At 34.6% G+C, this 13,635-nt stretch overlaps 1 protein-coding gene across 2 annotated transcripts; it reads right to left on the reverse strand.

Annotated features, from left to right (window-relative positions):
• Nucleotides 1-793: 793 nt before the first annotated feature.
• Pex13 (peroxisomal biogenesis factor 13) lies at nucleotides 794-10,915 on the reverse strand. Of its 2 annotated transcripts, none has more exons than XM_073989137.1 (4): nucleotides 10,807-10,915; nucleotides 9,911-10,699; nucleotides 9,626-9,852; nucleotides 794-1,788 (listed from the first exon to the last, which is right to left on the reverse strand). In XM_073989137.1, the coding sequence occupies exons 2-4, from the start codon at nucleotides 10,549-10,551 to the stop codon at nucleotides 1,283-1,285; spliced, it is 1,374 nt and encodes a 457-aa protein (XP_073845238.1). In that variant the 5' UTR covers nucleotides 10,552-10,699; nucleotides 10,807-10,915; the 3' UTR covers nucleotides 794-1,282. The 2 variants fall into 2 exon arrangements, with proteins under 2 accessions (XP_073845238.1, XP_073845239.1); XM_073989138.1 differs by having other exon boundaries at nucleotides 9,911-10,732; nucleotides 10,807-10,906.
• Between the last annotated feature and the right edge of the window lie 2,720 nt (nucleotides 10,916-13,635).

Below are 13,635 nucleotides of genomic sequence, written 5' to 3' on the forward strand. Positions count from 1 at the left end.
ATTTTCTTAGAAATTTAACCGCCAGCGGTGGGTAGGGATTAACAAGTTGGCTTGTTTTGTAGGGACCATTAAGCAAGTGCATATAAAATGTATCCATCGGGGTGCATTTTTCATAACTACGTGTGGACTGCATCGAAGGATGTAAGTCCCGGTCCACACTAGCATGAATTCCATTAAAACATTTCATGAAATTATGCGCTTCTAGACCAAGTTCCATAGTACAGTAAAATCATAAAATTGCTGAAAGGGGAATTCGATCTAAGAACGCCTAATTTCATGACAGTTTTTAATGAAATTCACGCTAATGTGGACCGAGACTAATGAAATCATAACTCCACATGCAAAACTTCCAAAATTTTTTGGTCTGTATGTGTGTGTTGGAGATATTCGTTATTTTCGTTGAGCCTAACGCCATCTATTGTGAAACTTTTATTAGCAGCTAATGTCACATAGATGGCGTTCGTCTTTTTACGAAAGACAACTAATACGGGTATGTGATGGAAAACGATTCGACTCTTTTTGCCATAAATCGAAATCGTATATCTCTAATTTTGGTGAATATTTTAATGAAATTGAAAATAGATTTTAAAAATATTATTCAAATAAGGGGCTTTTGGGAAGCACAACTACATATATCATCAACGGCACTCCGATTATATACCATTTCGATTCTGCAAATCGAGTCGATTCGGTTTTCATCACATACCCGATAGTTTGAGCTTCAATCACTTTGCGTTTTTTTTTATTTTAATACAGCTTAAAAATGGTATCCCCTAAATTAAAAACACAACTGTTTCTTTTTTACTTCTTTAGTATTATATTAATATTTATTTAGTTTAAATAGAGCTATGGTTTAAAATTCCATTATATAATAATTTCACCGCCTTTAATTTCCCTTATTTTGCGTTTTTACTTAAGACGTACAATATTGTGTAATAATTATTTATGTATAAAAAAGCTAAATCGAAGATAATACAAAATAAACATATATCCAAAAACTAAGGCAAAAAATGTGTACACATTTTGAGATGGCCAACATCTTTTTTAACAGTTTTACATCACTAACGACATTCATATACGTATATATTATAAAAACAACAAAAAATTAAACTTTTGCACAAAAAAATAACAATAAATTCATTGAATAAAATTCTTAAAATACTTCTTTCTAGAAACTACTTAAGGTATGGGTTATATCGTTTAGAATGTATGTGTGTTTGTGTGGAGGAAATGATGCTAACTTATTAAACCTGATGATAATGCGTTTTTTCACTTTTTGCACTTAAAAGCCGTTCTGTAAGGCTACATCAGCTGTTTGTGGAGGACCACCCATGGGTTGTGGAGCAATTTCAAAATCAAAATCATCCATTAATGGTGCTGAATCATTTGCGGGCGGTGCTGGAAAGGCATTTGGCGAAAGATTCATTAATTGTGGTTGTGCTCCAGCTACATAATTATTCGGATTCAATTCTGGCATTTGTTGTGGTGCAGGATCGGTGGTAACTGATGTCGTGTGTGATGGTATATTTGCTAGGGGTTTTGTTAATTGTTCCTGTCTCATTTGTTGAGGTGATTTGACATAATTTATTGGTATAATTCCGGCATTTTGTCCATCCGTTGTGGCCATGGCCCAACCGGTGTTCAGAAGACCCAATGTATTTTGTATTTCTTTTGGAGCAATTACAACGCGTTGTCCACCACAAATATTTAGCTCTGAAGAATTTCTAGCTTGGAAATCATATAGAGCTACTGATTCAATGGGTTGAATCCATTTACTGGGATTGCGAGCTATAAGAAAGAAAATTGTTGTTATTGCATATTAGGGTATTAAATAGTCATGCAGTGTAGATTGATCCCTAATATTTTAGATAAAATAGTATTTTGTACATATTATCGATCGACAGGAGCCATTAGATAGGTCTTCGTGTGGGGAACGTCTTCTGTCTGCAGAATATCGAAATAAGGCCTCGAATACTTATATAGAGCTTTCTAAATGAACTTCAATTTCTGGACTTCAATTACACCATGCAAACAACTTCTAGTATGCATTTTTTGAAAGTACATATTTAGACTACAAAAACCCTAGTAGGTTTTTGCCCTGTCAGATCCAGTTCGGATTTTATGGCCTCATCTAAACCGGGGTAAATCTACACTTTTTTGCATTTATCAGGCCTTTATCTCAGAAACGAATAGGAATTTGGCCTTGCTGTCTTCTACTAGCCCTAAACTAGTAAAACTTATCTTTGAAAAAAAACCACATAAAAAAAACTTCATCTAGTGCATCAAAATCTATAAAATATAGAAAATGTTACATAATTGCTGAAATTCTGGTCAGTATCGGCTAAACTGAACCAAGTTAACTTTTGCAAAAATCTTCCAAATGAAGTTCTCAACAATTCTTTAGAACATTCTGAAACTCTAAAATGCTTACTTCATGTTGTTTCAGCTGTATTTTGCATCATATCTTTTGCAACACGTATTTCAAACACATTTCACACCAACAGTTTATTCTTACATTACATTTTTATTAAATCGTCTTTGAAAAATTTACTGAAAACAACGGGATAGAGGCATTTTACAACAATGACATGTTCTGAAGAGTTGTGTATTACACCATGGAATATTTTTCCAAAAGGAAATATTCAGAAAAAATTAACGGTTTTGGAGATACGGCGCGAAATGTATAACAATTGTGGCATTTTTGCATATATTTTGAAATTTGATGTAATAAATGTAGTTTTTCGAGTTCATTATTTCTCCATTTAGATATGACTTCATTAGCCGGATTTAGCATATTATCAGGTTTTATTTGCTAAATGCAGCCAACATCTACCAGATTTCCCATACAAAAATAAATCCTCCTATTGAGTGGATTTGTTTTAATCTGGCATAAATTCTCGTGTAAAACTCTGTTTTTTGTAACATGTTGCTAGAAAATACAAAAAGTTGCAAGCTGGCACACGAAACAATGTGCATCGGTGAATTGCTACACTAAAAATAATTTAAAATGTAAAAATTTGTAAACAAGGTGGAAAAATTAAATTTGTTTTGCAGTTTACTCTCAACACTCATTGTGAACAGACTACTTTTTTTTACTGTGCGCTTTGTTTAATTTCTCTCTTTGAAATAATTGCTTTGTGATAAAAGTCGTAAATAGTGAAATTCATCACCTTTTTTGACATGGCATCCTCCTCTGGAGGCAATTACTATAAGGACTTGGATCCTGACGGCGGCACGAACTCTCCTAAAAGGAAAAAACAAAGGACAGGGCCTTTGGCCTTAGGAAATTCCATGGAATTTCCGATATTGTCACAACAAAAAAACAAGAACCAAACATGTCCAAAATACGTGATAATGAAAAGTAAAAACACAGAAAAAGCTCTAAAATCTTTCAACATTTTCATTTTGTCAAAAGCAATACAAGGTGTTTCTGCGGAACCTACTCTCAAAACAATTTTTACAAGAGATGGTAATCTTCTTTTATTGACAAAAAATGAAGCTCAAGCAAACCGCTTTATAAAAGCCAAAAACCTTGCTGGAATCGGTCCTATAGAATGTACTTATCATCCTACACTCAACACCATAAAAGGTTTCGTATACTGTGATCTACTCACAGACCTTTCTTCAGAGGAAATAGTAAATGGATTGAAATCACAGGGTGTTGTCGGTTGTGAAAAGATTACCAGATTCAAAGATGGTATTATTCATAACACTCCATCCCATATTATCAGCTTCAACTCATACGAACTACCAAAGACTATTGAGATTGGAATCATAACTATTAAAGTAAAAGAATACGTTCCCAATCCAATACAATGCAAAAATTGTTTTAAACTTGGCCATACAAAAAAATTCTGTCAGAACACTCCAGTATGTGATGTATGTGCATCTGCTGTACATGACCCCACTCTGTGTTTAAAAGTCCAATGCGTAAATTGCAATCACCAACATAGAGCTACCAACAAACAATGTCCAGAATTTCAACAAAGGAAAATGGTACTCAAAAACAAAATCTCAAATAAATGCTCGTTCAAAGAAGCATTAATAAATACACCCAAATTAGTCCCAAAAGAAATACCAACTGAGAGCCTCTCTGAAGCGATCGAAGAAAGAAAAAAGAGAATTGCACATAACAGTAAATGTAATAGCATACAAAATCCATCAAACGTTGATCCATCAATCAACAACAACGTTACCCACACAACACCAACAAAACCCACAGAAAGCACAAATCAAAACAACTCAGAACAACCCACCACGAGTAAAAATACAACACACAGTACTAAAACGAACGAAATACTAAAGAAACCCGCAATAAACTCAGAACAATTACTCAAAAAGTTAAACTCAAAAATCGAATCTATAAAAAATGCAAACAAAACATCAAAAGATACATCTTCATCAAAAGCATCCACAGAATCTGTAACAGAAGATAAAGATACAAAAAAGACTGCACCAGCAAAAATTTCTGCGAGAAGATCTGCGATAAGCGACGACACATTAATGTCAGAATAGTGTTAGTTAACAACTAACATTATTCTTTTTTTTATTATTTTTATTTTTAATGATTAATTTCAATATCCTACAATGGAATATAAAAGGCCTATTTAATAATTATATTAATCTGCAATTACTAATGCACGATCAATCTCCACATTTCATCTCACTCCAGGAAACACATATTCCATACCAAATGCAAGCAATAGCTCCCAATTCTTTTAGTTCATATTCCCTAAATCACTCATGGAACACAAGCGCGAAAAATGGTCTGGCGGTGTTTATAAAAACCCATATTCCGCATAAAAGAATATATAATTCATCCAAACTTCTCAACATTGTCATCGAAGTTACTTTAAACATCAAAGTAACCATAATATCTTTATATATTCATCCCAACGAAAACTTTAACTCAAACGACATATCAGCACTGTTTGAAAACATTCAAACTCCGGTAGTATTAATTGGAGATGTAAATAGTTGGAACATTTTATGGGGCTCCGCAAAAAATAACTCTAGAGGGATTACTATAGAGAATGCACTTAACACACATAACATGTGTATATTAAATGATGGCCATCCCACTCATCTATCCACTTTTAATTCAGTGACCAGTATCGACATTGCTTGCTGCTCTAACACTCTAATACCAATCACATCAAGCCATACTATAGACGGACTTTATGGTAGCGACCATTATCCTATTGTAACCACCATCAAAACCACCACTACGTGGTCTTCAGTAAAACGTAACCTAATGTATAACTTTAAGAAAGCAAATTGGCCTCTCTATAGTTCTGCTGTAGATGTAGAGTTAAACAACAAATACTTTGATAAGAACGCGAATAAAGTTAGTGCTAGTATTACCAAGGCAATCAGGTCTGCTGCATGTAAACATATACCTATAAAAAAATTCCACAGTAAACACTACGTTCCTTGGTGGAACAAAGAATTATTCACCTACCGCAACGACAAAATTTTGAAATACCGCATTTTTCGCAGAAATCCAACAATAAGCAACAAAATCCAGTACAAAAAATCCAAAGCTAAATTTAGGTATGAATGTAAGAGAGCAAAAATGCGGTGTTTTATTCAATTCACTAGCACAATCAGCAGGGATACTCCTCTATCCAACATATGGAGTAAAGTAAACCGCATGGCGAACCGTTATACGTCTCATATCTTTACATCAATTGAAGGTAACAATTGCCTGTTAACCGATCCTATCGACATTGCAAATTTTTTTGGACAACAATGGTCAACAGAATCTGCAGACGACAACTTTCACCACGATTTCTGTACATCAAAATACCAAGTACCCAACTCTTTTGCAAATACGGCTTCCAATAAGTATGCGACGATCATCGAAAAATCTATTAATGCTTCCGAATTATATTTAGCCCTTAAAAAGGTTAAAGGAAACACACCTGGGCACGACCGAATTACATATTCTATGCTGGAAAATCTTTCATACGAAAGTAAAGATAAAATACTTAAATTGTATAACCTTATCTTTGATACTGGTGTAATACCTTTTTCTTGGAAATCCGCTATAGTTGTTGCCATACCAAAACCCAATAAAAACAAGACCATTTTCTCCGGATACAGACCTATATCACTACTTCCATGCCTTTCTAAATTACTCGAACGAATTATTTGTAATCGGATTGCTTGGTTCTTAAAAACAAAGAAATTAATCAGCCCACATCAGGTAGCCTTCAAAGCAAAACAAGGTTGTGATGATGCTCTGCTTCATTTAGACTATTACGTCACTAAAGCACTCTCTGCAAAAAACCACACTTCAATACTTGCAATCGACTTTGAAAAAGCATTTGATCGTATTGGCTTACATGTCATTTTAGACTCCTTGTCGTCCTGGGGATGTGGATCTAAAATATTAAACTACATTAAGAGCTTTTTAACTGACAGAAAATTCCGTGTTAAAATCAACAATTTCTTCTCTAATACATTCCCACTAAAAAACGGTATACCTCAAGGATCACCCCTTTCGGTAACACTGTTCCAAATTGCTTTCAATCAAATAAGCATTATAATCAACAACCACCAAAAAATATACCACTGTCTTTATGCTGAAGACGTATACATCTTAAGTCAACAAAAGGATAACACCGACTCTAACAACACGTTTTCTAAAATAATATTAGAAATTTTAAACTGGTGTAAAATTTCGGGAGCAAGAATTTCCCCATCTAAATCATCTATACTACACGTTTGCAGAAAACAGAAATGCCAACCGAATGATTTCTCAGTCAACAACATAACATTTCCATATGTAACTCAATTGAAAATTCTCGGAATAATATTTGAGAAAAATTATCGCTGGAGAACCCATTTATTAGGGCTAAAAAAGGATCTTATACCTAGATCAAATATAATTCAATACCTTGCTAACAAATCTTACGCTCATATTAACACACTCACTTATCTTGTTAAAACACTTGTTTTAAGCAAAATAGATTATGGCCTTTATCTCTTCGGAAACAGTCCAAACTCTTCATTAAAATACATTAAGTCGGTTTACCATGGTTCTGTTAGATCCAGTATATACGCATACAGAACTACGCCTATTAAAACGCTTTTTATTGAATCAGGTTTACCGCCCTTAGAGGAAAGGTACCTTGAAATAAGGAACAGATTATTACCTAAAATTCTTTCCATAACCTCCTCAATAATCAATCAAGACGTCAAAAAAGTAATTACATCGAAAAGGAAGCCCAAAGTTCCATCTATAATATATGAATGTGTTAAAAACAATGTATTAAACTTTGTGGGGAAAACAGAAAGCTATACTGAGAAATATCCTGTATGGATGTATTCCGAAGATTCCTGTGATATATCTTTATCTGTGTACAAAAAAGATAACACACCCAATGAGATATATATAACCAATTTTAATCGTCTAATTGCACAACATACAAACTGGGACACTCTGTTTACAGATGCTTCAAAAAACGACTTCATCACGGCATACGCAGTAGTGAGTAGTGCTGGTAAAGTTCTCTCATCGAAAATACTATCAAATTATTGCTCAACGTTAACAGCGGAAGTAGCAGGTATACTCGAAGCCGTTAATATCGCTAAAAGAACCAAAAGTAAAACGTTAATTCTATCCGATAGTTTGTCGGCGATGAAATGCATAGGAAATATCTCTAATACAAAATGGACTGGTATCAATAAAATCAGAGATGAGCTAATATCCAGTAATAATAATATTAAACTAATATGGATTCCTGGCCATGTTGGCATAGCAGGGAACGTTTTCGCTGATACCGCTGCAAAAAATGCATGCAAAGCACCTCTTATAAAAAATGCCATAGTCGAAACCCTCGATATTAAAACTCACATTTTTAATCGACTGCGTCAACTACATAAGGACAACATGAGCAACTTTTATCATAATCACTACAGTGAAATTAATCCACTTTACAATATCGCATTATATCCCACCAACGTTGACAAAAAGAAAATCAAGGTTTACTCCCGATTACGTATGGGTCACACCATATTAACACATGGATACCTAATAAACAGGAATATTGACAACAGATGCCCAAAATGTGGCGAAATGGTCAGCATTAAACATATTCTCGTAACATGCAGATTTCTATCTCACCAACAACGAACCATTCTACAAAACCAAGGATTGGAAATGCTTAAAAATATCAACATCCAAAATATAAATTGTATATTTCAATATATTAAGCAAAATAATTTAATTATTTAAAAATTATACAAACACAATGTATCAGCTGATGGCCTTTGTCGCTAATGCTGTATCTTGTATATTAGTCTTATATTTACTATAAGCCTAATTATAAATAAATAAATTTGTTTTGCTGTACAAAGTTGATTTTAATTAGCCAAGACTATTATTTATGATGTCTAAACGATAAAATAATTCTTTATTTGCTCTTTAGTTAGCATTAGTAGTATAATGTGCTAACATTTTCAGTATTAAACAATAAACTTGTAATTTGAAGTTTGTTTTTTGAGACGAATTCAATTTACAAAAAATTCTTTTGACGTTTCATATTCGATCAGATGGGCTGATGCATCTACCTTGGTAATTGTGCTATGAACAAAAGTCAGCTGACTGTCATTTAAATCATCCAAAATGTATATCTAAATGCAATGGGATTTGTACAGGATTTATTAAATCCAGTCGAGGATTTATGGCTAAATGAGCTATTATCTACAAATTTGCTTCAGAAGTCAGAAGAAGATTCGCATTGGTTTCAGATATATAGCCCCGCATTTCTTTAAAAACTCAATATTTAACCACGTTTAACCCCAACTAGGGTTTCTTGTCGTTAGGGTCTGTACTTTCAAAAAATCCTTAGTTCGAATTGTTTGCACAAGATCACCTTAAAAATGCTGCACAGCGTTATTCCATCTATAAAAGACTAAAGGGTCGCAATTAACAATTTTAGGAGATTTTAAATAAATATTTCAACGAGTACATGGTTTAGTTGACCATGAAAGGTCATAGTTGTTTTTAGCTTGACATGAAAGGTCATAGTTGTTTTAGCAGACCGAATTCTCTTTGATTTCCGGTCAACCCAGTTCGAAAAAAACCCGCACAGTGGGATTGTGAAAGGTCGTAGTTGAGCATTGTGATGGTGTCGAAACTATCAAAAGATCCAAGGAGGATGTATTCAGCATACTGTTTGTGGGACCTTATAAGTGTGCCGGCTTTCTATATATTTCATCATTAAATGTCTAAACATAAAATTCAATATGAATTTGCCTTCTTTTATCCCACTGTAACTTCATATATGATTAGCTTTCTCTAACAAAGTCCATGACTAGATTTTTCATATAAAAGGCATTGTTTTGGTGGAAACAAATTATTCAAATGTTTTGCATTATGTTTTACACATACAAACAGCACGCCAAATGTCCGCTATATTCCCTATCTAATCTTTTAATCTTTGTTAAAACTTATATACAAGCATTGCTGCTGATAAGTACAAATCCATACGTCCGTACGTAACAAGAAAAATAACTCCCCTTACGCGGCGCCTTATCGTTCCGATTAAAGTACATACCACCTTCTGTCCTACTTGGAAGAAGCATTCCACTTTTGTTGGTGTACTTGCATACATACCTTCTTCCTGTGCTGTCTGTGACACAGTTCCCAGTAATTTCATAATCAAATATGGTGCAGTAAAAATGAAACTGAGGAAGGCCACAACTGGCCAGGGTGACTGTCCTTTACGTGGCAATTTGGGAGCACCTTGTTGGGCCGAAGTTTCATTTAACGCCTCGGCAAAGGCCTTCTTAAAGGATTCCGATGAGGGATCAATATTGGATAAGCGTAGCCAATAGAGAAGCCTAGAAAGACATAAATATTATCCAATTTAATTCTCCCTATAAAATCATATTTACTTACTTTCTATACAACCATGTTATGCCACGGAATAGCGCAAAGGTGTGCCAAAATTGTGAGAAAACTCCACGTAAACGACCAAAGTTTGCTGCTACTCCCAGTATTGCTCTGAAACTACTGGTCAACGCAAAAAATGTGGAATCCAACATGGAAGCAATATTTCCTATGGCCATAACCAAAGATTCAATACTTTGGAAGGCTGGTCTGGAACTGGCCTCAGCCAGCTGAATAAAACGTGCCTCAGGATCCATTGGATTCATGCCACCTCCATAGCGGCTTAATCCTCCATAACCACCACCAAATCCTCCATAACCCCCGTAGCCACCACCATAGCTACCATAACCTCCTCCATATCCACCCATGCCACCAAAACCGCTTCCAAAGCCATAACCTCCGCCTCCATATCCTCCATAGCCACCACCATATGCAGATGCACCATATCCACCTCCTGTACCAAATGTCGATGGTGCCAATGGTAGTGGAGGTGCAGACAATGATCTTACATTTCCAGCAGGTGTTCTTAGGGTTAAACTGCCACCGTTATCCATACTATTTCCACCTCCTAGGCCAGTAGGAGGTATCAAGTTCGTTTCCGATATAACGGGACTGCGGAAATTACTAGCTGTAGCAGCACTTTCACTCATTGCTCGTCTGGTCGTCGCGCTGATATTTACGTTCGTTCCTTCGCTTGACTAAATTATTAATGAACTGGTATGAACTTTGTTCTATGGGCCGGGAATAATTGCTATTGAGGACGGGGGGTAAGTATTGTTGTTCACAAATCAATGATTACTGCAATCAGGTGAGAGCATAATTAAAAAAAAACTTCAGAAAAACAACATGCAGCACAAGAAAAAAAATAACAAAATATGCAATGATTTTAAATTCAGTACTTTTACCTTTAAATAACTAAATTTTTAACAAATGAAACAAATTTTACTCGAAAATCGACTGAAATCAGAAATGGCGGATGGATCTATAGATCGGAAAATGAAAGGCAGATGGATCTATAGACCGAAATAAAGCTTATTCAGAAATTAGGGATTTATAGATAGCATTGCCAACCAAATAAGAAATGTCCCAGCAAAAAGTTTGAATCCGCGAATGCAATTGAATCACTACAAGTGTACAGTACAAGTGCCGTTGGAGTCCATCTATTTCTATGAATTCACTTATGAATTTTACAAGAGATCGCGCAGCTAGGATGCACAGCACACAGCTAGGATGCACTCTGTTTTCTATCCAAATCACAGCTTTTGATGCATGCCCGTAATTTCTACGCGTAGTTATCTATGAGTTCATAGATATCCCCCGTGTAAGCAAATTTTCATAATTTCAATCCATAGGTAACGTTACCGGGTCGAAAAGGGCCGTGTTACTTACACCAAGAATTTTGTCTGGTTGATCGTTGCCAATGTGTTAAAAATTGTAAAACACTTATATGTGGCAATGTTTTTACGAAATCATGAATGAAAATTACCAATGTTACCACATGTTTTCAAAATGTACACGCCTCGGTAAATGGCACGTAGAAATTACCAAACACATAGGTAAAGATAACTAATAGGTAGCTACCTACCCGGTTACCAAGGGCTAGAAATTACGGGCAGCAGTCGTTTGGATTGAAATTAAAGGAACTCTTCGTAAAAAACTGTTGCGAAATATCCCAGAATAAATAAAATGCACTTATATTGTTGTTTTGTTCTTTGGCCAATTTTTTATGTTATTAATGTTTTTTATTGCTCTATTCCAGAACATGCAAGAAGCCGCTACTTTTTACTATTTTTTTCCGATAACATAAAGGAAAAAATGTTATCGTAGTAAAAAATAGTAGATTCTGGCAGGTGCTGGAACAGAGCAATAATAAACTACACGACTTAAAAATTAATATCACAGGCCGTTTCACTTTATTGCAACTCCATAGCACGAGCTTATGTTGTCGGTGTCCTCTGTTTGGTTTACATTCGGCGTCGTTTCGTGATTTAGAAGGCGTTTCGTGATTTCGCGCGGAATCAAGCTAAATTTATCCTGATTTCGTATACAAAAATGAAATCATCTCATTTCGTGATTTCAGCGAAATCAACATCGAAATCACAGTACACATGATATACAACCCTGTTTTTGCCTAAAAAAGTACCAAAAGTTGCAACACTTTTCACGTGTTAGAATAAACAAATTTGTAATCAATATGAAAAAATATTAAATTACTTTGTTACAATGCTATTTTTCATTGTGTTCCCTTACTTTTTTAATGGCAATGTTAGAAACAAGTGCGAATTGTCAAAAATTGCTTCCCCATACAAATTAATGTATGTATGTATCAGTTATCGTATTTAGATGCCAATGAACATGCTGCAAGTTTCTACTAGGCCAAAATTGTATGGCAGAAAACAGGAGAAGAGGGTGTTATTCGGCGCTATTTTTTTTTAAAGAGAATTGCCAGTCTTGCTTCATTTCGGAGTACGGGAACTCATTTTGAGCACTAAACGGGAAAACTGCTGCAAGTAGTAATATTTTGCAAGTTCTGTAGTGGGATTCTCTAACTCATTTTTTAAGTTACCGACAAAAATCGGTAACTTTAAAACGCCAAATTATGAATGAGAAGTGGAAATAAAAGTTAACAACACTGCTGCAATCGGTAGAACTTTACGACTGCTTTTTATTCGTCGCTAACTTACCGAAAAACATCGGTAATTACCGAAATTATAAGCATTTTAATTTTACCGACAATTGTCGGTAACTCAAAAAATGAGTTAGAGAATCGCACTACTGAACACAAATTTTATCTATCAAAATTTATTATTACGATGTCTCAACGACAAAAATTATTTTTTCAGTTGTTAGTACTATACAAAATTAATACGATATATAGATAATTCTACGATAATTTTCGAAATAAAGTTGTAAAGTTCTATATTGTCGTATATTTTGTATGACTAATTCAATTTACATCAACTTGTTTTGTAAATTCATGTTCGAACAGCTGCGCATATGCATCCACCTTGATTATTGTGATATGTTTGAAATCAACAAAAAAATAAGTGTAAACACCGGGGTGTATTTCAGGATTTCGTGAAATCCAGTGGATTTTAGAGCGCAAGTGTAAACTTGGCACTCCTTTAAATTCATCGTTTTGTCAAACTACAAGTGTACAGTACAAGTGCCGTTGGAGTACATCTTTTCCTATGAATTCACTTATGAATTTTACAAGGGAGCGCGCAGCTAGGATGCACTCCATTTTGCTTCCACAGCACACAGCTAGGATGCACTCCATTTTCGATCCAAATCACAGCTTTTGATGTAGTGTTTTGGATTGAATTTAAAGGCACTCTTCGGATTGCATTTTTAGTCAGTCTAAAGATGTAATAAAAATGCAAGCCATTGCGAAATATCCCAGAATAAATAAAATGCATTTATTATTTGTATAAAACAATAATGCAAATAACTTTATTATATAAACACAAATTAAAAAAAGTTTCAATCATACTAAATTCAATCATATTTGAGTTTACTTCCTCCGTTCTCCTTTTATTTCAAGCGCATCTGATTTTGTTTCATCATCCTAATGCTTGGTTTACATTTACGAAATCCACTCGATTTCAACTGTCAAATCCATAGGTTAAACGTCAAATGAAATCCAGATGAGATTTCATTTGACGTTTTTATGTTGCCTTCCCATCACTAGTTCAGCTTTCGACTTCCAACTGGACTCCACTCCATTAAAAATT

This window comes from Musca autumnalis, unplaced genomic scaffold, assembly GCF_047663935.1.
Source record: "Musca autumnalis isolate F117 unplaced genomic scaffold, ASM4766393v1 scaffold_5, whole genome shotgun sequence".
Classification (NCBI taxonomy): domain Eukaryota; kingdom Metazoa; phylum Arthropoda; class Insecta; order Diptera; family Muscidae; genus Musca; species Musca autumnalis.